At 36.2% G+C, this 25,831-nt stretch overlaps 5 protein-coding genes and 1 pseudogene across 12 annotated transcripts; all 6 read right to left on the reverse strand.

The window, feature by feature from the left end:
• Positions 1-1,288: 1,288 nt before the first annotated feature.
• LOC111015854 (uncharacterized) lies at positions 1,289-4,049 on the reverse strand. The gene is made up of 8 exons (XM_022291026.2): positions 3,840-4,049; positions 3,494-3,643; positions 3,090-3,266; positions 2,786-2,874; positions 2,640-2,704; positions 2,369-2,471; positions 1,643-1,753; positions 1,289-1,550 (listed from the first exon to the last, which is right to left on the reverse strand). Exons 1-8 carry the CDS (start codon positions 3,922-3,924, stop codon positions 1,425-1,427), a joined length of 906 nt encoding a protein of 301 aa, XP_022146718.1. The 5' UTR covers positions 3,925-4,049; the 3' UTR covers positions 1,289-1,424.
• A 957-nt stretch (positions 4,050-5,006) lies between these two features.
• Positions 5,007-10,062, reverse strand: FRS4 (FAR1-related sequence 4). 7 transcript variants are annotated; one of them, XM_088122959.1, is made up of 4 exons: positions 9,798-10,062; positions 7,068-9,288; positions 6,870-6,962; positions 5,007-5,409 (listed from the first exon to the last, which is right to left on the reverse strand). In XM_088122959.1, the coding sequence occupies exons 2-4, from the start codon at positions 9,204-9,206 to the stop codon at positions 5,260-5,262; spliced, it is 2,382 nt and encodes a 793-aa protein (XP_087979085.1). In that variant the 5' UTR covers positions 9,207-9,288; positions 9,798-10,062; the 3' UTR covers positions 5,007-5,259. The 7 variants fall into 7 exon arrangements, with proteins under 7 accessions (XP_087979085.1, XP_087979082.1, XP_087979086.1 ...); XM_088122956.1 differs by having other exon boundaries at positions 7,068-9,317; XM_088122960.1 differs by having other exon boundaries at positions 5,007-5,406; positions 7,068-9,317; positions 9,611-10,062.
• A 1,669-nt stretch (positions 10,063-11,731) lies between these two features.
• LOC111015858 (vacuolar-sorting receptor 6) lies at positions 11,732-16,311 on the reverse strand. 2 transcript variants are annotated; one of them, XM_088125783.1, is made up of 13 exons: positions 15,829-16,311; positions 14,668-15,360; positions 14,458-14,546; positions 14,245-14,314; positions 14,070-14,153; positions 13,881-13,957; positions 13,502-13,583; positions 13,195-13,277; positions 13,022-13,085; positions 12,807-12,935; positions 12,319-12,422; positions 12,041-12,158; positions 11,732-11,952 (listed from the first exon to the last, which is right to left on the reverse strand). In XM_088125783.1, exons 1-12 carry the CDS (start codon positions 16,115-16,117, stop codon positions 12,045-12,047), a joined length of 1,878 nt encoding a protein of 625 aa, XP_087981909.1. In that variant the 5' UTR covers positions 16,118-16,311; the 3' UTR covers positions 11,732-11,952; positions 12,041-12,044. The 2 variants fall into 2 exon arrangements, with proteins under 2 accessions (XP_087981909.1, XP_022146726.1); XM_022291034.2 differs by having other exon boundaries at positions 11,732-11,956.
• A 2,296-nt stretch (positions 16,312-18,607) lies between these two features.
• On the reverse strand, positions 18,608-20,799 carry LOC111015735 (uncharacterized). The gene is made up of 2 exons (XM_022290849.2): positions 20,380-20,799; positions 18,608-19,007 (listed from the first exon to the last, which is right to left on the reverse strand). Exons 1-2 carry the CDS (start codon positions 20,606-20,608, stop codon positions 18,868-18,870), a joined length of 369 nt encoding a protein of 122 aa, XP_022146541.1. The 5' UTR covers positions 20,609-20,799; the 3' UTR covers positions 18,608-18,867.
• A 782-nt stretch (positions 20,800-21,581) lies between these two features.
• On the reverse strand, positions 21,582-22,952 carry FKBP13 (FK506-binding protein 13). Its single transcript, XM_022290848.2, has 5 exons — positions 22,460-22,952; positions 22,271-22,363; positions 22,142-22,202; positions 21,975-22,043; positions 21,582-21,882 (listed from the first exon to the last, which is right to left on the reverse strand). Exons 1-5 carry the CDS (start codon positions 22,829-22,831, stop codon positions 21,818-21,820), a joined length of 660 nt encoding a protein of 219 aa, XP_022146540.1. The 5' UTR covers positions 22,832-22,952; the 3' UTR covers positions 21,582-21,817.
• A 434-nt stretch (positions 22,953-23,386) lies between these two features.
• LOC111015709 (pentatricopeptide repeat-containing protein At5g66520 pseudogene) lies at positions 23,387-25,350 on the reverse strand (annotated as a pseudogene).
• Between the last annotated feature and the right edge of the window lie 481 nt (positions 25,351-25,831).

Below are 25,831 nucleotides of genomic sequence, written 5' to 3' on the forward strand. Positions count from 1 at the left end.
GAACACATGAATACATAGAAATGTCGATAGAAATGTAACGATAGAAATGTCAAGGTGTCGACAGAGAATTGAGGTCACTTTTCTTATTTTAATAAATATTTAAAAACAGAAATTCCTTGCTTGCTAATGCTACCCAAAACTAGAATGATATTCTTGATCTTTTTAATTCCTCTGGCCTCTTTCTTGGATATTTCCAATTTTTAGATTTCTAGGGAATGAAACATTAAGGTATGTTGAGGATCCCACGTTGCTATGTTATCTATTCTAGAAAAGGCATATACCTATTTCAGGGTGATTTTATACGCTTCTTGTCAATCTAGAATCGTCCAACTCCAACTCCCACATGATTTTTGTTGCAATATTTTTTCTTTTTATATAAATTTAACTTCAATTAAATTTTACTTATTAAAATTTTTCATCTCCTAAAATAAAATAATTATTATTAAAATATTAGTAATTACACTTCTGGAAGTTTCGAAAAAGGTTCTAAATACCCCTAAGCTAATTCTCTATTAATAATTTAGGCAACATAAAACTTTGACATGAGGCAAGTTAAGGAAATACAACTAATATATGACTTTTATTTTAGTATTTATTATCTTTCATTTGAACTACTACTTTTTTTTAATTATATTATATCAAGAGTTAAAAAAAATCGAACTAAAACTCATAAAAGAAAGAAGCAAATGTCTAAATTGTCAACCATTTAAATTATGCTAATATTGACATTTGAACCGCCTCATGAAAGAACTTTTAAAACATTTTTATAGTTAAACAAATGTGGAGTCATAGGAGATTAGACCTTTAACCACGAGGAAGGTTATAGGTACCATATCAACTATACTCAAAATTATCCATTTACAACCACTTTAGAATCACAAAATTTTAAGTATTATGAATCATCATGGATTGACATAGTGATCATTAGAGACAATTAAAAAAAGAGAGATTAAACAAGTTGAATAAAATGGATTCAAGACTCCTACCTAGAATTTAGTATCTTACAAGTTTCCTAGACAATCAAATATGGTAAGAATGGCAAGAATGGGACGGTTCATGGGATGAGTTACGATTCACAGGAAACAAGGTAGGTTTAATGACGGGTGTTCAATATCAATGTGTATTATAATAGTTTTCATTTTCTAAAATCCATGCATCCATATTCCAAACAGAGGATCCTCCACGTTCGATTAGTATAAATGCATAATAAAATTTTGAAGGGGAGAGAACTTTTTACATTTTATTAAACACGCAGCATAAAAGAATGAAACAACCTATATGTAGAATGTAGATGCAATACGATACGGTACCCTTTTATTTGTTGAAACTTGAAATATTATTCATATTTATTGTCACAGACGCAGAGGAAACCCAGTAGCATTTGCTTTATTATAAGTATTTTATAATTAGTAATCTTACGGTATTCAAGCTACTGCTTCCGCTGCAGACGAAACCTTCCCCAGAATGTCGACTTTATCTCCCACTTTTATCACTTTTCCTTTCCCATCAGCTGCTAAATTCTTCCAAACCAAATTCTGGCCAAAGAAAACCTGGCAAACCATACAAAAAAAATGTTCTTTTGTGAAGCATTTTACAATAGAAATAAAAATACGTGTGTCCCAGTCTCAGATTCAGTTCTTACTTGTCCCTTCTGTTTACGGTTTGGACGCAGGACTTTATCTGATCTGAAATGCTGCAGAGTTTCACTCAGCTCAGGTTCTGCAATTCCAGTCTCTTGGTTTATTGAAGGTACCTGAAGACAAAAGAGTCATTTTCAGATGCTAATTTTGTACAAACAGGTGAAAGAAACACATGACGTATCGCAACTGTCAAAAAAAAAAGAAAAAAAGAAATCTTATACCAATAACTCAAAGTTTATACAATTTACTATTTAGCTCAATGATAACACATATCTTCTTTCGTACACGCCCTTCCTTATACAAAAAGTGCATTCCTTTCTACCATGATATTTCTTTATTACCCCTTATCATATACAATATGCAAGGGCACGCTAAAGCAGAAATTCTCTCAAAACTATAAGCATGTGGGGTGTAAATCACAGACAAAAGTTTTTCCTTTCTTTTTACCACTGCTTTAACCCCGGGCAGGTGCAAGGCAAAGCCAGAAATTTTCGAAGGGGCAAAACTTTACGTCATAACCTTTTGTATATATAATTTTTTCAATTTATAAAATCTAGCCGGGCAAATTAGAGAGAGAACTTAAAATTCTGTTTTTTTGTTTATATAGTTTTTAAAACTAAGATGAACTAAGAGGGGACAACCGCCCTTCGACAGGTAGGAAGTTATTACAGAAAACTAACAAAGAAGTCCCAAATCAAATAGAATATTTTGGCATGACAACTCAATACCTTGCAACGGGCGCATAGCCTAACACCCTGAAAAATGAACTTGTCTATTCTGATTTCTGTCCACAAATCCTCAGAGAATGGTTCACAGCCATCAACGAGAATGCTAGTAGAAAAGAAAACAAGAAAGAGTAAACACATAAAAGTATTAAATTGATCATATATCAGACTACTATTGTCGCATTCTCAAGGAGACGACTTAAGAATGACTGAATGGGCAGTAGGGCCCATACTGTAATGGAACTTTGGATATTTAAAAAAAGATGAGCCATACTTTGGTCTAAAGCGGTTAACTGACACAGGTTTTTGGAGAACTTTATTCAAGGCATCCAGAGATCCCTGCAAGAGAACTTGGACTCAGATGCACGCTCTTAAAGACAAGGACAAATACACTTCCAACTGCTCTAATAGTTTGTAAACCTGAGATATCAACATGTATGGAAACTCGTCAGAAAACATGATTCGATGTCCAGGACCATAATTAGGATCCACTTTCCTTGATTGTGAACCTGAAGAGGACAAAGCAACCAAGTAAGTTGAACATGATGCTCCGAGATTTGACTGGTTATGACGTGAGCCATTCAGGACGCTTATACTAAACCAAAACCAAGCCCATTGATCCTTTTAATATACTGAATCATTCCTTTATTAAACAACCACTAAGCGACTGAATGACACTCCCAGTTATATATTACAGGATTTACCACAATGAACTTCTACTAACCTGCATCAAAGCGAACCAAACGACTGGGTTTCCCAAGATAATCTGAGAACCACTTTGATGGAGCATCTCCCTCATCCAGTGCAGCACCAGACCATTCCCAGACAGAGACACCATCTGCCTTTTCCCGCTGTTGACGCAGGGGAACCTTCAAGACATCCATTCCAGGTGCTTTTATGACTGCGAAGTGAGATGAATTCAATGTTTACATCGAAGGATAGAGAAAGTAGCAAATCTATACAACACAACAGGCACGGACCAATGATGACAGTTGAGAATGCATGATTCCATCCCCAACGTTTTCAGGATGATAAAGTTTCACATTCATGCAGTAAGATATGACAACAAAAGAAAATCCACAATTTCAGTCATTTATCAAACAGAAATAGAAACAAAATGAGTTATACCTAGAAATGAGGTTTCAGAAGGCTCCCAATCCTCAGATAATGCGTCGTTTGACAGCTCTACCTCGACCAGAGCCAGCTTAGGTTCAACCCTCTGAGTGTATGCTCTTCCTTTAGAGTTCACAATCAACCATTGACGGTCCCACCGAAATCCTGGGCACCCCGCGGGTTACAAAAACGAAAAGCAAGTAAGTCTCGTTTACAAATGCTAGTTTCGAGCTAGTTGACGCCATAGAACCGTAATACGAACAAAAATTTAGATTTCTACAGCATCCTCCTGGAGAAGTTTCCAGCGAAGGAACTAATAAATTCAGTAAAGGGTTAAGAGGAATAGATAAGGAAGTTTTACCAGTAGGAGTAAGAGGTGCTTGGGGAACTGAAATAGCGCGGCATGATTTGATTGGGTAAATGAAGATTTGTGAGACATTAGCCATAGCTTCCGGAGATGACGACCACTGCCCCTTCTTCCTGCTCTCTTCTCTGTCCGCGCTACGCTTACGCTACTCTTACTGTTAGAAATGAAAATGGAGACTCAAGAATGTCCCTTCTTTGTCAAGGATGCACGGATATACTTTCTTTTCCCGTTTTTTTTTTTTTTTTTTTTTTTTTTGAAGAAAGGATATTTAGAAGATACTGACTCTTTGACGAAATCATAAAATACTATACTACCCTTTTCTTGTGTCATATATAATATATATTTTTATTTTTTTTAGTACAATATGTGTGATGATCTATCGAATTCACAACTTCATGGTTAGCGATATATGTCAATTACTAATCATACTCGTTTTGGCCATATATATATAATATATTCACAGATTACTTTACAAATAATTCTTTATGTTTTTAATTTCATTATTATACCATACTTCATATTTAAGAATATGAGAGCCAAAACGAGCATAGCTCAGCGGTAATTAACATATATCTCAAATTAAGAGGTTGTTAGTTTGACCAACTGCTATATGTTGTACTAAAAACAAAAAGAACACGGGACAGAAATACATAAATAAAATTCATCTGTTGCACACAACCATAAATAATTATCAAATAGTTTATTTTATTGAAAGAAAAATATCAAATTGCTTTCAAATTTTTAGTAGAAACTTTAAAGGAGTGTTAATCTGGAGTCAAAATAAGCATAGTTCAGTGGCGATTGAAGAGACGTGAATAGATAATATTCCAGATATTATTTTTATATTTATTAAAATTATAATAAAAATAAATTACTTTAAGTTATATATTTTTAATATGAAACTCAATATTGATTTGGGGATGGAAGAGAAGAGAGAAATTGAAGATTGAAAAAAATATATATAATAATAATCGGTGAACTTTGTCAGATTGTACAACAAAAATGCATGTTTAGTTGACATCTTATTAGCAATGCAACAAGAAAATGTAGTACGGGTGGAAAGAATTTGTCCAAATAATAGACTGCATTCTTGTCTATCTTTTTCTTTGACAGGATTTCATACTCACTTAAATGCCGGATCCGGATGGATTTATTTTATCATACTTGAAAAAGCATCCCAACTTTTTATACTTTCAAATTTAAAAAGAATAAGGAGGAAGAGAAATATAGAGAATTATGCAACCAAACAGGCTACAGACACAAGTTGGAATAACAAAAACTGTTCATACTTGAGCCTGGCGGCCGCACCATCATCTGCATCTGGCATCTTCAAGACGATTACATGATTTTGCAGATATTGATTGTCAAGTAGTTTATATAAGGTGTAAATATTTACAGAGATTACTACGACAGGTCAAGGAGGAAGACGATTCTCATGCAAATGTGCAGAAGGCATGCTATGGAACTGTGTTGATGTCACATTATGAAGCAGTGTGGGCACCATGTTATGAAATTGCGCCGATGATATCTGCAATTGGATTGGCCGGACATTACTTAAATCCTGCTACAAAACACACACACCAAAACAACATCAATCAATATTACAGAACTGCGACTCAATGCAACGTATCCATTCTCAAAAGAAACAAAACAAAAATCAGATATTATTAATTTGGGGGGAGGGGGGAGGATACATGGTGGCAGAATGACCAAATAGTCCTACCAACACCATTGTGTCCTACCCAATTTTTGTCGAGCCACGTACGTCCAGCCTTTCCTTTTGGAAGGATAAGAAGAAACGTTGGGCTCGAGTTTGTTATTGTACAGCAGAAAGATAAGCTGTCGGCTTCAGCGCAATATCTAAATTCCTTACATGTCAATATCAAACTTCTTTCTCCTATAATATCAAGCTGTTAGAGATTAGCCACTTTTCCTTCCTTATCCTAATAATTAATTTAACATTGAGTGGTAGGAAAAACCAATAAATAAGTAACTGAAAATAGGTTATACTTTTATTTTGATCGGAAAACCACTTTCACATTGGGATAGATGAAAAAACAGAAAGGAGAGGCATGCAGAAGACAAGCCAAGCGGAAAATCACTAAACGAATAACAAAAGGAACCCAAAGGTTACCGAAGTGAGTGTCAGACCATATTTATCCCCAGATTCATCCCTTGCCCTGAAACAACCTTCTGTGCCTCTCAAACCAAATATTCAAGAAGATGAAGAAGACCGTTTAGCAAAACAGCCTACCCTTCTACCAAAAATGAGGATGCAATAAAATATCCAAAATATGCCACGCTCAATCTACCATATCTATATGATTTAATAGGGTAATTTTACAAAGTTGGTATGATAAACTTTAGCTTGCTTCTCTTCCAGGAAGCAGAAAGTCGTGCCAAACTTGATTGAAATCAAGTGGAGAACGTTACTTGTACTCATAGAGTAACAATTATTGAGAGTGATAATATTGCCACGAAAATAGCAACCTTAGCCAAAAATGAGGAAATCCAAGTATTCAATAGATTAGAAGCAAATGTGAAAAGGGGACTTAGAAATGGAGAAATATTACAAAAGCATACCATGCTGGCTGACTGTCAAATTCTTTCCTTGTTTAGAGTGGGGTAATATCAAGGTTTTGCAGACTTTCCTTTGAACGGTTTCGTTTCACAGCCTAAGCTCAATCCATTTTTCTATCTGACCAATTCTAATCAGGTCAAAATTGGCACTTCCAATACCTTAGTTTAGAACATCATCGAAGAAACCGAAATTCTAATACACGCTTTTCTTACCATCAATGAAATTGTTTCTTCCACCAAAATAAGCATATAGTATCAATCAGTTCTGAGACACATGCTCTTTAGACCACTAGATGTACTTCGTGCTTGAAAACCTCAAATCCAATTGGACCGTGAATTTTTTCAGTTCAACAATATTCAAATAGAAGCCTTCCAAGACAGAATATTTCATACGAACTATTTTTTTCAAAAAAAAAAAAAAAAAAACCTGGTTCTAATCAAAACCTGCTTATGAAGATAATTCTTGCCAGCATTACAGCTTACCATTTGATTGAAGTCATCCTGGGATCTGGCATTTGTATCCAACAGTTGAGGTACCTGCCAGGTACATTAAGCCAATTTAAATGAATCCCTAATGTAGAGTAAGAAATGCATCAGAATTAAGACAATTTGTGTCATCGTATTAAAGAGTACAATGCTCACCTTTCCATTTTTGTTGTTTTCATTGACTGCAGATTCCTTGCTCGAACCTGCTCTCTTAGAACTTTTTTTTGTATTTATAACTTTGAGATCAGGAGCATTATCAACAGCTAAGTTGCTGCATTGGTTGTCATCCTCAATACCGAAAACAAGAATGGCTGAGGTGTCAGGCCTCACATCACTTTCCACAGAACTATGTACAGTTGCACATTGTTTCAAAGCTTCATTAATTGCAGAAAGTGCAATGTCATAACTCTCCTGAGACAGAGACCCTTCTTCGCCCAATATTATAGCTCTTCGACAAAGATCATTAAAACGACGGACCTTACATTGAACCTCATCCAACTTTTCGTTAATTGGATTCATGCTCATAGCAGTGTTAGTCCAACGCTGCAATATATATTTGGATGGTATACTGAAAATGCCAGACATTTGGAGCACAATAATGGCATGTCTACAGAGAAAACCTTTATACTCAAATGAACGACAGGAGCAGTATATATCTGATTTTGAGTCACTGCATTCAATTACATAATTCTGACCATCTTCAAAGTCTTTGACAGTGTATGTTGTAGTAGTTTCATCTTCAGTTTCTTTCTTAAGATGACATGCAGCAGCTCCCAAAACCTCCATTTGGAATTTTTTAAAGATTTCATGAGTATATACTAGTGACATTTGTTTCTCAAAAGGAGATGGAGACTTCAACTCAGGTGTTTCATGCCAAGCATCAAAATTTGACTTTGCTTCTTCCTCATATCGCTCCTCAAGAATGTCTCTGTATCGCTCTATAAACTCTGTCAAGGATGTTTCCATCTGAACGTATTTGTCAAAACAAGAGTTCAAACTTTCCATGCGCAAAGATGTGCATAAGCCAGCAAAAGATACATCTCTTGCAAAAGCAGGCACCCAATAAGCACGATCATCATACAAATATTGCATCCACTCAACTTCTCTAAGATTAAATCTATCGAGCAATTTCTGCCACCTCTTTTCAAACTGCTCCTTCGTCCATGACTTAAAAATGCACTTCTTGAACTTCTCCATAAAAGTCTCATGCCACATGCTTAAAAACTCGAGAGCTTTCGGAATCCTCTCCAAAATATACCACAGACAAAAGTAATGACGTGTCCCAGGAAGAACTGCCTCAATGACTGCTTTAATAGAGTTATTTTGGTCGGTGAGTATCACCTTCGGAGCTCGTTCTCCCATTGCTATAAACCATGTTTGTATTAACCAAAGAAATGTGTAAACTGTCTCATCTGCAATCAATGCACAACCAAGTAAAGTAGGTTGAATATGATGGTTCACTCCTATAAAAAGAACTAATGGAAGTTTATACTTGTTTGTGAAATACGTGGTGTCAAGTGAAACTACATCTCCAAAGTGTGCATAATCTTCCATTCCTTTGCCGTCAACCCAGAACACATTGCGCAACTGATGCTCTTCATTCAAATCAACTGCATAAAAGAATTTTGGATTTTCTTCTTGCATATGCATAAAAAGTTCAAGCAAAATCTGTGCATCCCCTGATTCTAGAACCAAAGTGCGGCCTTTATCATGCTGGTTTCTCACATAGCTTTCTAAACAATCAACATTTTGGTAAGCACTGAACAGCTTAGACATAGCAGCTAAATTCTTCCGTCTCCGAATTCGGACATCATTCTTGAGTGGATCGATATTACGGTGGCTTCTAAAAAGATGAACTTGAGATGGTAAAAGCTCGTGATTATGATCCTTTACAAAACTATAAACATACCACTTCCCATTCTGTCTTCTCTTGACATGCATGCTCGCTTTACAACCAATTTTTGGTGAAGGTCGTGGGTTGATAGCATCATCAGACTGTTGCTTATTGCCATATCTTATGCATGAAAATTTAGCATCAATAAATTCCTTGGATGCTCTGGAACGACGGCTGCTTAATTTGGCAGTTCCAAACCCCATACTCTTGGCGTAGTCTTTATAGAATGAATATGCATCTTCATGAGATTCAAATTCCATGCCAAGGCATGGCTCTACGCCCATGATCGCATTAGAATCCATTATTGATGAAGGAAAATTCAGATCCACTTCAAATCCACCATTAATTTCACCTCTGAAGGAACTCAGAGATGACCTGATGTTTTTCATACAACGTCCCATATATTTAGAACGGGGTCTCCTCCCATGAATGGAGAAGAAACGAATTTCGTTCTCCCAGTCACTGCTCCCATTGATAAGACACCTAATGGTGGAAGGGGAAACGAGATATACCTTCAGGATACAATTGTATAAGAGAAAATGTCATTTATCACGCCACTCGTAGGACCAGAGAATTAAAACTCACGCGAGATAGTAAAACACAAAATACGATAAATTCCGAAGTAGATAGATAGAACCAAACTATAAGTAGAAGAACCCATACAAACAGCAACAATGACAACAGAAAAGCAGTGGTGGAAAGGAAAAGGAGCGCAAAGAGAGGGTCCAGTAAGATGTTCTGAAAGCTCAACCTAGAAAAATGTGGATATTTAGAGATCAGGCGCATAAAATTAAGAAAGAAATACCTCCTCCGTTTTCCATCGGGCAGCAGTCTAGGGAGTTTGCTCGACGAGGCGTTAACGACGGAAGAAGAGGAGGTAACGATAAAACTTGTTGCAAGAAATTTGAGAAGGGAAATAGAGAGAGTTGAAGAAAGTAGAAGAGGGAAAGATAGAGATCAAAGACGAAAAGAGGGAAGAACAAAAGTGAAACCTAAGATCAGGAGTGAGCAGGATCGCGATTTCTCCCGATGATAGAGACAACGAATAGCAACATCCCCCGAGGCGGGCCTTCTTCTTAGAAATTAGAATTAGCTCTTCTCCTTGCTTGTTTCTTCGCTAATCGCTATATTTCGGCCTGCGGGTCTATACTGCTATTATTTTTATCTTTTCATCAAAGCTCCGTGGCAAATCGGAGCATAATTCAGCGAGTTAAAACAGATTTATCCAACCGAAAAGCTGTTGTTCCAATGCCTGCCCGGACATGTTTTCCTCACAAAACTCACACTTATATTAATATATAATAAATATACCACATTAATTTATTCCAACTACCTACGTATCTACTCCCTTCATCAACTTTAAGTACCCATTTCTGTTTTTTGTTTGTTGTTTTTTTTCTCTTTTTTTTTTGGTTTTTGGTTTTTGTTTTTAAAAACAAGAATTGATAACCCTTTTTTGTTTTTTTTTTTAAAAGTCAGAGAATTGAAAATACATGTTAGAGAGAGAAAACTCTATGTAGAGTAGAGATGATAACGATGTGGGTGCGAGTGAGGATACTCTCCCGCATTTTTGTGCTAGTGAAAATTTTTAATCTTCGTTTTCACCGTTTTTTTGGTTCAAGAGATGTTCTCGAAAAAAATTATCGAGTTTATAATTGTTTTTAATTATTGTTAGAATTTAAGTATAAAAAAAGTGTAATAAATATATATTAATTATTTAAAAAATGGAATCAGAGATCGGGTCGGGACATGCATTCCCTATTTTTTGAGTCCAATCCAGAGACATGAAAATACAAGTGTAGAGAGATGTAAATAAATTTTGGAAGATACATTTTAAAGAGATAAATAAAAATATTTTTTTTAAAAAAAATAGTGAAATAAAAGTTAAGGGCAAAAAGAGAAAAAATTTAGAGAAAAAGAAAAAAGTCGAGAGGAAAATATATGTTAAAGAAAAAAAATAGAAAAAAAGAGAAAAATTACCGTGGAAACAAATTTAGAGATAAAAACAAGATTAAAAATATAATTTTTAAAGAAAATAAATAAATACAGAGATAAATAAAAAGCTATAAGCTATAGTGAAAGAAAATTGAACGAGAAAATAAGATATATAATTTTCGGAGGAAAAAATAGTTATGAAGAGAAATAAAAGTTATAAAAGACGAAATTGTAGAGAGAATAAAGTTATCAAAAATATTAAATTTTGAGAGAGAGACGTGAAACTGATCTGTTAGAAAAATTAATAATAATAATACAGAAAAATCGAGAGAGAGAGACAAATAATAGTAAATATTAAATATAAAAATTTTAGAGAGAAAAATTTCTTAGAGATAAATATGAGAAAGAAAAAAAAGTATTAGCATACCAAAAAATTCAATAGCTATTTGTTTTTTTTTTTTCTTTTTTTAAAGCAAGATCCCTCCCCTTTCTTCCTTTTTATCTCTTTCATCCTTGTCAAAAACACAAAGTGTGGCAAGCATAGAGTAATACTTTGGATAATATCTGTTATTATTGATTCTTTCTAATCTATCTCACAGTCACACATTTTTTAAAGCGGACAACCTAGCTATGTCAAGTGGTATTAGAACTATGATCTAAATCTAACAGTGTTGATGAGATACTCAAGTGCCGAAGAAATAATGGGATACTTAGTACCCAAAATATAGCAGAGTTCAAGTTGAAGGGATAAAGTACATGTTATCATTTTCTGGGTGAACTAAAATTAATTGGTTTGGAGTTAGAATGATCAGAGTGAGTGCTGCCCCAGGCCCAGGCCACTTCCATTTGGGGTTTGTTTCACATAAAGAAATTAAGCTCTTCATCTTCAAAATTATATGTTGAAATGCAACTTCAAATTTATGCCATTCCCTTACTACATTCTCATACAATCCTTTTGAGTTTGCTTGGTAGCCTGCCTCGACTACATAAATGCATCATTAAATTTCGATTTATTAATCTACATTCACGTCCCTCAACAATGGTATTTACATACAACAAACATCATAGTCATCTTAAGAAAAATAACTCCACAAGCCAAGCCAAGCTACCATGACTAGAAGAGCCGAGTTCATAATCTATGTATCACTATAATTCTCCATCCTGTTCCTGCCCTCTCTCTCTCTGCTGTTACTCCTTTTTCATCTCTCCAACCTGCCTGCCCAAACACAAATTTATTTCAGCAAAGATACAAAAACAAACACCAAACCAGACCTTGTCCAACACATTATTACTTTACTACCTCGTTACACTGTGCCTTGTCTTAGCGGCTCAGATTCACTGTGGGCTTCGACCTTGTTCTGGCTGTCTAATGGCATGTACTGCGACATGATCGACATAATCTCCGAATCCATGTAAGACTGGGAGATGCAGAACACATAAGGTTTACTAAATTAAATTATTATTATCAGGGAAGGGACATCAAATTTGACGTTTGTTAACCAACCCAAGACTCTCAGAGACTGAGTGGTCAATTGGTCATTGTCATTATTAGGAATTACGATGTTTGAAGGAACATACCCGCAGCCTATATTTGTAGAACACGTAACCGGCTAATCCCGCTCCAACAACCACTACCAGCACCAGAAAAACCAGGAACATTCCAACTCCTGATCCACTTTTTTCTGAACAAGCAACAAATGAGTATTTCACACGTCAACATTACAACAACATCCATGAAACCTCTGTACCATCCCCTCCCTCCTAATCATGTTGGAGAGTGTAATTGACATGGATCTCGATAACTGCCTATTCATTCTAAATTATTCAGATCTGTCTGATAAACGTAGATTCTATCCCTCAAATATTGATCATTTCTAACATTTCATTGAACGACAACAATATTTTAATTGGATTGGATCCCTTCTTCTACATCAGCTCTCAACAAGAGGGATTTCACCAGCTATCTATTTGCATCTTGAAGCATCATAAACAAAGATCATGTTCAAGGTTATTCCTGAGTTCATGATTTTCAATTAGGATAAATGAAAAGCTAGGTACGTGCTTACCGATACAAGTATCTTGGTCTTTCATGTATACTCTGTTACCACTACACTTGCATTGGTATCCACCCCAAGTGTTCTTGCAGCTACAGCCATCGCACTGACAAGCAAGACGCTCCTTGCATTCATCAACATCTGGGTTTTGCATGAAAACCTTAGATTCTGATAAAGCACTCTGAAAATTCATAAAGGAAGTTTACAGTTCTGGTTTTAGAATGAACCTTCGCAATTTTGGCCATCACCTTTGAATCCAGATGGACACTTACAACCACTTATATCTGAATTCTACTTTGCATAAAAATATAAGAAAGAAATTGTAAGGTTAGATAATGGTGAGTGGTAAATAAGACAACGCTTCTAAAGTTGACGGATTATGATGGGAAGAGCGCTAAACTGAGCAAGCTGTGGCAGTTAATCCATCTTTAGTTTCTGACCAGCAACCGCCATTGTTAATCGTGCACCTTGCAGGTCCATATGCTGTAAAAATCAGCAACAAATGGAATAATTATATCAACTTGGATAAACACTCACAAGTTCTTTCAAATCAAAGGAAGTAAATTGCCACTCCATAAGAAATGAACAATTAAGATCTACCATAAATAGTACATCAGTTTGTTTAATTACTCCAGGCACAAAATGCTATTTGCTGTCATTGAATTGTAAAGATAATTTTCGTTTGTGGAACAGATATAAGGGAATACCTTCACAAGATGTGTAACCATCTCCTTTATACTGAACACCGTTAACAACAGGGCACTCACAAACTCGTCCCCTAAATGTATCCTGATCAAATCAGTAACTAATCATTAATTTAAGATGCAATCGCAAACCTCAGAACAGAGCTTTAAACCATATATAGAAATTCTTTTATCTTCACTTTAGGTTTTAGGAAATTGGGCGTCTTTCATAGAGTTTTTCATTTTCAGTTAACCAGTTTCCTACAACAGTCCTAAAATTAAAGAAAAGTTCCATGTTCTTTTCAATTTGAAAGTTCTATCTTATAATATCTAAACCAAAAATAGAAACTAGAAAAAATTAGGAAGATAACTTTTAAAAATGTAGAGAAATTTGCATCTGTACCTTGCATGCAGTTATGTTCTGTTGTGTGAGCTGCCAACAACCACCGTTCCTTTCAAGGCATTCATCAGTTTCAATATCTGATTACGGGTGACATCAAAACAATTGGAGGTGAGAAAAATTACTATCTCAAGATGAAGAGGACTATAACAATCTTGGACAGGGAATTGAGTAAATATGTATATATCAAACCTGAAGTTAAACAAATAGGAGGTTCCTCAGTTTCCTTGAATCCTGAACAGATGGCCTTCAGCACAGCAGTTCTGTCCAGTTTCCCTTCGAGCCCAAAAGGTTCAAAAAAGACTTGAAATTCTTCAAACAAAACACTTACAAGTTGAAATAATTAAAGAACTGCTAGATAGCAAACCTCGGTACTGAACGTCATTAATCACTAATGTGGGTAAGATTGTAACATCACCCCGAGACCCATGGCCAATCTGAAATCACGAATGTGATTCTGTTAGCAATGATTAAAACTGAAGTAGTGCAGAACATCAATGCTTGAAACTCCAGAATGATCCGCAGTGATTTGATATTATAAAACACCAAAAAAAAGTAAGGTAGAGATTATTTCGATTACCTGCATTTCTTGCTCAATTTTTAGCACCTGATTGTCCATATCAGCTTCAGGATCGCCCATGCATTCATTAATCTTGTCAACTGGGAGATCTGCATCACTCAGAATACAAAGAATTAGAAAGGTATCTTTTGTTATAGTATTTCCATTAATTTGCTCTTTATTTCTATTTTCTAGTTAAAAGCAGGCATATGATAAAAGTTGATTACTTACTGAGAGACTTCATGACATCCTCAGCACATTGTTTGCTATATCTCTTCTCCTTCATGGAGCATCTAACGTGAAAATCTGTAACAAAATCCCACCAAACCCAGGAGCGGTTGGTCTCGTTGGAAACTCGATGCACACAAAGCTGTCTGAGATTTTCATACACAACATCTCTCCCTTGATACCCAACTCCAAAATCCAGCTCTGGATCTGGTGCACAGTACCTGCCATGGTTAATACATTGGGACTTGCATTGGTTGCTAAATCTGAACGCCTCCGGGCAGTACCAAGTAATATAGTGTGGTGTGAACTGAGTGTAACCTCCCTTCTCAAGAATCTGAGCATGACCCTTAAAATTCTTCACAAAATCCATCTGCTCATCACACCGGGTGCCACATTCATCGTTGCTGTTGGTCCAAAACTCATACTCCACTCGGTTGTCAGGATGGGGAACCGACTCTCTCCAGTCTAATCTGATCACAACGTCTTCACCATTTCTCACTGCCTCTTTCAGGCTAGTCCCCAAGGATTTCTCTATGAAAGCAGAAGGGATTCGTATTTTATCAATGTAAGCATCTGCTTCGGTGCTGTCTTCGGGTGAATCCATTGTTATTAGAGACTCCTCAATACTGTCCATTACTAAAACTACAGCTGCTCCTGCCTGTTGAGCATTCCATACTTTCAAGGCAAAGTAGCAATCTGACAATAGAAATATCAACAACAACAGAGAAAAAAACAGAGGAAGTTGAAATCAGAACATCGTTTACCCTCTAATCAAAATATCGTTCACAGAAATTTGAGAGTGGGACGTAGCATATTTGATTGTAGGAATCATATCATTGAGTTTAGGCCTGATTTAGATAAATACAAATTAAACGTTCAAGAGGCAAGAGGCAGAACGGGAAAAAGGAAAATTAAGAAAAAGAAACAGAGCAATAGCAATAATCTGAAAGTTGAAAGTCAAAGTTTCGGGGCCCTATAAATGATGTTATTGTAAGGATGAAAAAGGTATCATGATCCATAATTCGCGTTCGGATAAGGAAAACAAAAATAAAATATTTGGTTGGAGAAATGTGGTGGGCAGATGCATTGGGTTAAATGTAAATGAATGAAATATGGATCTGTGTTTTGATTATGTTAAATTGTGGAGGGAAGGGGAGCAGTTACCTCCACGATCGAGGAGAAGGACGGTAGGGCGAGGGGTGTTAGACTTGAAAGGCCTGTCGCCCTGAAAGGGGAGACACCCGAAAGCACCTCTCTGAGGATAGAAGAGAGAGCCGACGATAAATCCACCGTAGTCGGGAATCCCAAAGTTGGCTATGGCAGCGTCGTGCTTCGACTTCAGAGAGCTGGGAGACAGAACGCTGATGCTGCTCTTCTCCACCACGAAACGGGCGTCCAGACGGAGCGGGAGAAGCGCAAGCCACAGCAGGGAGAGCAAGGAGAGAGAACCCATGGACTTGGACCAGATTCCAACTTCCAACTTCAAACAAGGAAAGAAGACGAATGGGAAATGGGAATGGAATAGAACAGAGAGAAGTTTGGAGTTGGTTCAGAAGTGAGAGAGAATTGTGGAAGGCAACGAGAAGAGGGAGGAAGACTTGGTTTGGTTTTGCTTCTATTAGGGGGGAGGGGAGACTCGATACTCCAACACTTTTTTTTCTTTTTTATATACATAAATATTTCTCTATCTATCTAATTCTAAGTAAACTTAAAGGAAACGTCATGAATATGATGAGTGATACACCCTTTTTTTTTTTTTTTTTTTTTGGTTTTGCTTTTTTGTTTTACTTTTCACGAAATATCCTAATCCGTAGGCTACTTATTAATTAAAACCCGATACTTCTTTTATATCCTTAATATTTTCACTAATTCCACGTCCACTATTACTATACTATATGTTTATTTTCACTAAACAAAAAAAAATCCTATATTTAGTTTTTTTGTTATTTCTCTAAACAAAATCTTTAATTTTGATCTTCTCTCCCTCTCTCCTTTCATCGATGAATTAAAACAAATTTTATAAATAATAATAAGACTTCGGTGATTGTTTTTAATATATATCCACCGATTTAGAAACATGCATGATATATATTTATAAAAGTCAATGAATTAAAAGATTAGAATGCCAAGGGTTGGGGTTGAATTATTGTATGCAAGTTGGGGTAGGGTTATAGAATTGAATATATTGGAATTGTTAAAATATGCTCAATTTAACCAATCTCTTAACAATTAATTTATTGTACTTAAAAAACAATTAATTTATCAATCTAAACTTAAACCGGTTAACAAACTTTTAATTTTAATAGTTTATATATAAATAGAATTGAACTTTTAGTTTTTCTTAATTAAATTTCTGTTGCTCTCCAGTTTAATACATTATGAAATTAAATTCGTTAACCTATTATAATATTTTGACCAAGTAAAGGAATGGCTTAGAACAAGAAATTATGGAGGATATTAAATGAAAAAATAGTTACGAAGTCTACACCACGATGTTGATTAATTAAATTACTTGATGCGAAAGAAGGGAGAAAAAAAATCAATATCTAAAGTTGGTCGAACCAAATAAATTTATTATATTTTTTGATATATTGTTTTTGAGGAAAGTGAAAGCGGTAATCAATAGATTTAATTAATGCAGGGGCCGGTTGGGTTGGGCCCAATTATTTTATAAAATTATATTATTAGCAGAAATACATAGTTAAAAACACACCATACGGAAATCTTGTAAAACTTCTACTATAATATTAACATCCTGGCTTTTGAACTAAAAAAAGAAAAAATATATATATCATGGCTCTTTTTTTTTTTTTTTTTTTAAGAAAATGATAAGTCTCGATAGTTGCAAGAGTTTTCAACGTTCATAACAATGAAATGTTTTTTCTTTTGTTTTTTCTTTTTAGAACAACAATATATAAGTTATGGTTCAAACACACACCTTTAGTCTGCGCTACATATATTAACTAGTTGAGTTAGGCTCAAATGGACCTTTTTTCTTTTGTTAAAAGTTGAAACAAAGTGGTAGGAGGGGTAAGGTGAAAATTTTTCTTTTATTTTAGGACACTTCTATAGAAACGAAGGTTGAAATTTTAATCTTAAATAAGGTAATATGTATTTTATTTGACGTGGAAATGAGGATTCAAATCTCAAACTTTGAACTTTTAAAGTTTTGTTTTTTCACACCTCATTTCTTCAACACAAATCTTAAATTAGTGAAAGTGCTTTTAATTAATAAAAAATATATTTTATTTTAGGGCAAGGATGTTTTTATCTTTTCTTTTAATCTCTCGCAGTCATTTTACCAACGAGTTACGGGGTTGGGAAAAAAATCCCCAACCCTATATATATATATAGAGAAAAATGAATTTTTCCTAGTGAAAAAAACAAAAGACAAGAGGAGAGGATTGACCAACTCAGAGCGGGCATTTAGGAAAAGGAAACGGAAAATGAAGACGTAAAGGGAGGGAGAGTTTGACTACTTCGCTTCCCAGCCAAAGTAGATAAGAATTAAGATGCGACTAACCCAAATCACTTTACCGTTGGATGCAAAACGCCAAAACATCAAACTACCACTACTTTTTGTTATCTTGAAAAATCAGAACTTAAATCGTCATGTCATGTACAAATAAATAAATTATCATCAGAATCCGCAGTTATGCTTTTGTTATTTTCTTGTTGAACTCGTCAAACCTTCCAGCCAAACCAATAGCATCGATATCTGATGTAATGGGTTGAAACTCTGGAAAACAATGACCAAATGTCTCCAAAGGAAGGGCGTCTTTATACATTTCATTTCACTCATATTGTTATGTTAACTTTTGGCCAACTTTGTTACTTTCTATAGCAGCATATCATCCATACTGGGAACGAACTCCAACCATTTGCCATATTTAATTGCACCAATCAATCAAGTATACACAAAGCCAGATTGTAAACACAAAGATTATAATCGGGTAAGCATATAATTCAAAATTTAACTCAAATTAAAAATAGCCGCAGCAGCTTCGAGGGCAAAGGCTAGTCACGTAGAGACGTGAGTTAACAGGCCAATTACCTTCGAGTCAAAAAAGATTATATCTCTGGACTTGGCCTACTCCAAAATTTCAATAGTGACAAATGACACTAAAATAAAATACAATATCATAACCATTCCATCGGACTTTCCATCTATTTCTACTGGCCACGGGATATATCTACCAGGGATTAAATGTGGCGGTTCCTCTTGATCCTGCACTTACCCCGGCGCTTGGCCTTACCAACCTTGAATTTTCTTCCGGATTTCTTTCCAATTCCACCAACAGGCTTCATCTTCATGCTTTGACTGGGATCATCCAACTCCACATCTGTAACAGACAATTACAAAGAAATGAGGGCCTGGTTCCATAAATCCATCTGCAGCACCAGCAGAAAAGAGAACAGTTGTATTGCACTTTGGTTGATACTATAATTCCATTATTGGTTGAAATTCATGCAAACAAAAGTCATTACGTTCCTTTTTCCAGAAAATGACTATTTGGTAGTTCAAACTAATAGTTTCAACTCATTCAAGGTTTATTATTTTACTGTTTTCTGCAGTAGTCAGTATTGGAGTTGAAAAGACCTGTGGCAGATTCCAACTCAAAAAACCCATTGGAGAGTTAATGTAGAGCTTGGTAACATGATTGACAGCAAAGTACCTCTTCTAAAATTTTAAAATCAAAGCCCAATCTCACATCTCCACACAATAAAGCACGATAAAATACCTAGCAATAGGTTTAGCATAAGTTTCTTTTTCATAAGTTAACAAACAGTAGGATCATAATCAGAAAGTAAAAGGCTTTAAAACGAGGGAGTATTATTCATAGGTCATAGGCGATCTCTAGTTACATTTAATAGTAGGGATAGGAAAAACATATAGAACTCTCCAATAAAAATAAGTCACTGACAAACTTGGATATTTCTAACTGGAAAAGTTTAAAAATATGATCCTGATTTCTACTCATCTGTCACTTAAACAGTTAAACTCATGGCCAAAAAATTAACGGGTAAAGAATAATTACGAGAAAGAAGTAAGCTAACGCTTAAATAAAAATTGAACAACAAATACGGCTTATATAAGAAGATTGAAAAAAATGCATTCATCTACCTTAGAGTTGAGTTCAAAAAAAAAAAAAAAGCAAGTTTAGACTCCATAAACGAAATTTCACCAAAATAGTTTGATCTTCATCTTCATGGAAAAGGGAACATAATTAATACATACTGAAGTTGGGCAACATTCCTCCATCACCTAATTTCTCTCTTGGATAAAGTTGTGCAAAACAAAAATTGGACATCTGGGCGCTAAGAATGTAGGGATTAATTCATGAAGAATTGATCGACATGAAGCCTCAACATATCAGGTAACAACGTGAAGATTGTGAATAGCATGAGATTTATTCAGAGGGCAGCTCTCTCGCTCTCTCTTTCTTATGACTACACAAAGTAATAAGCACGGAGTAAAAGCATTTCGGTAGCCTTTTCCGGGAGGGGGTTACCCCCAACCCTTAGGTTGTTTTCGCCTTTTTGTTGATATATACAAGTTTCATCCAAAAAAAACGAAAAAGAAAAGATTTGGCATGGGTTGAGTAAAATTTCCATAACATAAGAAACACTACAATGAAAGTCATAACCTAAATAATGAAGAATGGAGAGGAAAAAAAAAAGTTGTGCGGGTAATAGACGGAATTAAGGGGGTACCCATAGCCATAGGAGCGTGGGAAGTGGTGGAAGTAGATGCTGGCGCAACGTCGGTGGTAGAGGCATCGGAGGTGAAAGGAGAGGGACGCACAGGAAGCTTAGGTGCAGCAAGAGCAGCCTGTTGAGCAGCGAGCTTGGCAGCGTCTTTATTGTCGTAGAAGGGTTCAACCATCTCTCTCCTGATAGCTCTCAGCCTCTTCTCTCTCTTGGATCTCATGGACTTCGCCATATTTCTTGTTCTTCTCTCCGATGAGTCCCCTCCCCGCGCTCTGTTTTGCTCTGGCTGCGTCTGCGTCTGCCTCTGCCCACCAATTTTAGGGTTTCTCTTTCTTATGGACCTCTCAACTTTCTAAATGCCCAAAACGCCCCTTCGCTTCGGAATTGCCTAATATTTTGAGATTTTGTTGGACTAAACCCATAATATATATATATATATATATATATATTTTTTCTTTTTTGAATGTGCCATACACACACAATACGCGTTAGTTTAATGATTTGTTTCATATTTTGGGACTATTTGAAACTATCAGTCTTTTTATCATTATTAAAAACGTATTTTAATGGTTATTTTTTAAATTTATAGCTCTAACGTATTCTTGCACATGACCTAATAAAAGAATATATTGTGATATTTTTTTTGGTGCAACAAATTAGACATACAAAAAGTTTGAATCTCCGATCTGAAGAATTGGAGAAGTTTGAAACAGGTATCAATTAATGCTAAATTATTTCAAAAAAGAAACTATTTTCAAATTAATTTTTCGACGGCTCTCTCTTATTCAAGTTGTACACCTATTTTGCCTACACTAAAAAGATTCTATATGTTTAAGAAAAATAAATTGAGTTTCAAAATCAAAACCGACACTAACATCTTTTTTTAGTCAACCACTGTAGTTAGATATACTCAAGTTGGCAACCCAACCTCCTTAATTGGACTTAAATTTTAGTTAAATGTTTTCAAATAAAAAATCTTGGTTAAACAAATAGTTTTGATATATAAATGCTCGATTTAATTCTAAATATAAAACTAAAACTTCATAATCTCAAAAAGAAAGGAAAAAAAGAGAGAGATTAAAACTTCATATTTTAGCTGCTCATAACGTAGGTTGATATATGTAACTCAATCACTTGCTTTTGTATTTATTTTTTAAAGTCCACTCGAGCACTTGTTGGTAGAGAGGGAAGACTAAAAGTACAAGTTCCGAAATTTTGTTCGTGTGTTGTTTTTCTTTTTTAGAAAAGAAAGTCGGTGGAAAGGAGCCATTGCACAGGCAACAAATAGCAAAAGTGAAAAATAAGAATGAGAGGTAAAGGGCAAATAGAATTCACAAGTGAAGAGAAGAGTGAATAAGAGGGGGAAAAGGAAGCATGTGAATTAAAAAAAAAAGGAAGGATATTTGGAAGTGAAAGGGGACTGTAGAGTGGAGTTTCGATGTCATGCCTTCCCAATGAACTCCACATCAAATACGAGAACCGAGTTTGGGGGAATGATACAAGACCCTGCCGTGATCAAACCAAACACAAACAAAAACCATTATCAGGATCAGCTTCTTCAAAACTACAACACTCAAAATTCCAAGCTTCAAGTTTACCTCCTCTGCACCCAGCACCTCTTGCGCCATACCCAAGTTCCGGAGGAAGCTTTAGCACCCGCTTCCCTCCTTCACAATCAAATAACAGTACAAACTTACAAACCAACAAGCCTCACCCAAATTTCATTCCAATTCCAATCATATTATTCAACTTCAAAACTCCATACCTGGAAGCATTGCAGGAACTCCACCGCCCCCAAGAATACCTTCATCCCAACCTTTTATAACCTGAACATTTTACATCAATCGCTACTATTCCAATTCCAGTCATATGATTCAACTTCAAAACTCCATACCTCACCAACCCCAACTCGGAAGGTTAACGGCTTCCCCCTATTGTAGCTGCTGTCGAACACCTTTCCGCTCTCTAATTTTCCAACGTAATGTGCCTACCAATTTGTCATTTCACACAGTTCAACATCAACTATGCATATTTAGCAAGAATTCGCTGGGGATTAAAAGGGTAAAAGCGATTCGACACATACCTTGATTAGCTGTCCTTTTACGGCCTCCGGGCCTGTCCCCACAACTTTATCGCAGAAGGCAAGCCCCGAAGGAGCTACCGTGAATTCACATGGTGTGCCTTCAGCAGCTGAAGCAGCTGCAGGCAGCGGCTGCAGGAGAGCGTTGGCAAGGCCATACAGGAATCCGCAACCAACTGCTTCTCTTCTGCCCAACGAAGTTCGGTTCTCCTTCAATTCCAGTTCGTGCTGAGGAGAAGGGATTTTTGGGGTATGGGGGAAGATAGATTTGGAGACTTGTTCTCTTGTTTGACATTTATGGGGTGATATTTTGATGGAGCGGCGCGTTCTGGGAGTGGCAGCCCCAACCCCAAGTGAAATTCTCAGCGAACTCATATCCGATAAACACTACACTAGTTTCAGTCTTCGGAAGCAGATAAAAGAAAACAGGATCAGCTTCCACCTACTGCGATGGACAGGAGCGAATGGCATTCCACGTGGGAAGCAAGAGATTGGGCAGCGCACCATAAAGCGGGCCTGTTCTGTTACTGCCAACGTCGGGCCACAAGAGTCTAGAGCCCATTTCCAATAATGTGTGGTAGTCCAGTTTCGCCCAACCCCACTACAACTTCTTGTTCTCGTCATGTTATGTGTTTAGTAGCTTAAGTTTACGGATTCTCAAATGTCTATGGCTGTAACCAATTTACCAGAATAGTATAACTCAACGATGTAGAAAGGAACCTGATGTGAAGTTCATCTGACAACAAGCAGGTCTATTTATGAAATAGTGAAACCATTGGGAGGAGATGAGAGTTTTTTTTTTCCCCGAATCTGAAGGCACTTTTTGGCTTACCTTGGCCTTCTTGTTTTGTTCTGCTTTGCTTCGCCCTCCATCAAATGGAGCGTGGCACCAGAGTTAATTAAACCTAAGCAGCTCAAGATCTCGAGAGATATCCAATTTCTATCATTTAGCCAAGTTGACCAATGGCATGTATGAATAGTACAAGTAAAACAAGCCGAGGTTTGCTTCATACAAAGAAATTGATCAAACCGAACAGGCAACGTGGGGGAAGCTACTTTAGTTTCACAAAAAAATAAAAATAAAAATCTTTGCTGAAGCACATTAGCACGTCAATCTCGAACAGGCAAGAGTGAAGAAGCTAAATCCATGGCCAGAAAAGTAAACGCGACCAAATAGCACGAACCATCAGTCAGCAATCATCCCCCAGTGTTACTAATAGATGTCGTCATGTAAAAGAATAACGGGCTTTTTTGTGAAAGTTCAATTGGCAAGAGCTTGCATTTGAGAAGCTATGACCATTGTAAAGTTGTAAACTACAAACTTATTTCCTCTAGCTTCATCATCAATTGTTTCTGGTAGTATTTTTGAGGAAGCAGACTATAAAACACCAGTGAAAGTAATTTATAAAGTTGACCATAAGCAGTTGCTTTCCCCCTTTATATTCTGTGTCGAAACGTAGGAATGGTGCAATTACAACCGACTACAGTTCACTTCTAATAAGGCTATAGGCCCTAACCTTCCTCACATTTTGGTTCATTAATTTCCTTATCTTTTCTGCATCATCCCACTTTTCCTCCAAAACATACAAATCAGATATGAGAGAGTAAATTCCACCATAATTTTCGGGTTCTGTCCTTTCCAATATCTGTTCAATAACTCTCTCAGCTATGTCAAACCTGTTATGTTGCTTACAGGCCGACAAAATAGAGCTCCACACAATGACATTAGGCTCGAGTCTCATATTCTTAATAATGCCATAGGCTTCCTCCAACAATCCCGACTTACCCAGAAGATCAACCATACAACCATAATGTTGAATCCTAATTTCCAAGTTAAATTCTTCAATCATGTTAAAATATTTGCGGCCTTCTTGAACTAACCCTGCATGAACACACGCACTTAAAATTCCAGTGAAAGTCAATTCATTCGGTTCCACACCTTCATTCCTCATCATCTCAAATAAAACTAATGCTTCCTTAGAGTAGCCATGCTGGACCGACCCACAAATCAGAGCAGTCCAACTCCTGACGTTCTTTTCAGGCATCAAATGAAATACCTGGCAAGCATTCTTCAAAGATCCACATTTGGCATACATATAAACCAAAACTGTACCAAGTTCCAAGTTCAGTTCCCACCTATTCTTGACCACAAAACCATGAACTGATTTTCCGGCCAAAAATCCTAAAGAGCCCATATGAGCACACCCATTTAGGATTGATCCTGCCGCCATTTGGTCAGGATTTAGACCACTGGCTATCATATCCTGGAAAAGAACCAAGCCACACTTGTAATTGCGATTGTTAATGTAAGCAGCAATCATAGCAGACCATGATGCTAAATCTCTTGAGGGCATTAGATCAAACAGCTGGCGAGCTCTGTCTACGTTCCCTGACTTGGAATACCCAAAAATCATGGTGTTCCAGGAAACAGTGTTCCTGTGGGGCATTTCGTCGAACAACAAGCAAGCCAGTTGTAAAGAGTTAAGGACGTATGCATAGAGAAGGGATGTAGCGACATAAAGATGTGAGGTGAACCCAAGTTTGGCAATATGGGCATGGAGGTGCTCAAGAATGGAGAGATTGCGGGAAGGAGCGCAGGCTTTGAGCATAAAGAGAATTGAGAAGCTGTCATAAGGAACGGACTGACGGTGCATCTGGGAGTAAATAGTTAATGCTTTACGAAGAGAGGGAGCATTTCGAATACGTAAAGCCCAAGAGTTGTAGCCTTTGACGAACAAGATAAATTGGCGATTCGCAGGTTTGAGTAAGTGGCAACAAAGATGGACGACCATAACTTGCGTTGTGTCTGTCTCGTTCGTGCTGTTCCATACAGGCAAATGACAACCGCCAGGCGCTAACCAAGTTTGGTAGGATGGCCAAGCCGGGCCGATGGGGAGTAGTGGGAGAACCTTATTCATGGGCTTTAATTTTTTTGGACCTATTTAGAGTTTTGGACTTGACAAGGAATCGGCTTTTGAAGTCCACTGATTCTATTGAGCTTAAAGTTTTATATTTTTATTTTACTTAATTCTTTTTATTTTAATAAATCCTCCAATTTGACGATTGGTCTCACAATTCCACATAGAATATGGTAAAATATTAAAACATAAAATTAATATAAAATACTTGGCCACACCACCAATAAAAATTAACAACTCATTTTATATATATATATATATATATATTTTTTTTTTTTCTTTACATTTTTCTCTTAGTTGTCAACCATTTAATAATGGCGAGGACAAAATAAATTTATTGTTTTGTTCATAAAATATAGGAAACATATTTTTACGTTGAGATTATATAATCAAGCAATTAATGTTGTTGTAATGTTGGTATATATTTATAAATATATGTTCTATGAATGGTTAAATA

The sequence above is a fragment of the Momordica charantia genome (assembly GCF_013281855.1).
Source record: "Momordica charantia cultivar OHB3-1 chromosome 1 unlocalized genomic scaffold, Mcharantia_2.0 BLBB01000001.1, whole genome shotgun sequence".
NCBI lineage: Eukaryota > Viridiplantae > Streptophyta > Magnoliopsida > Cucurbitales > Cucurbitaceae > Momordica > Momordica charantia.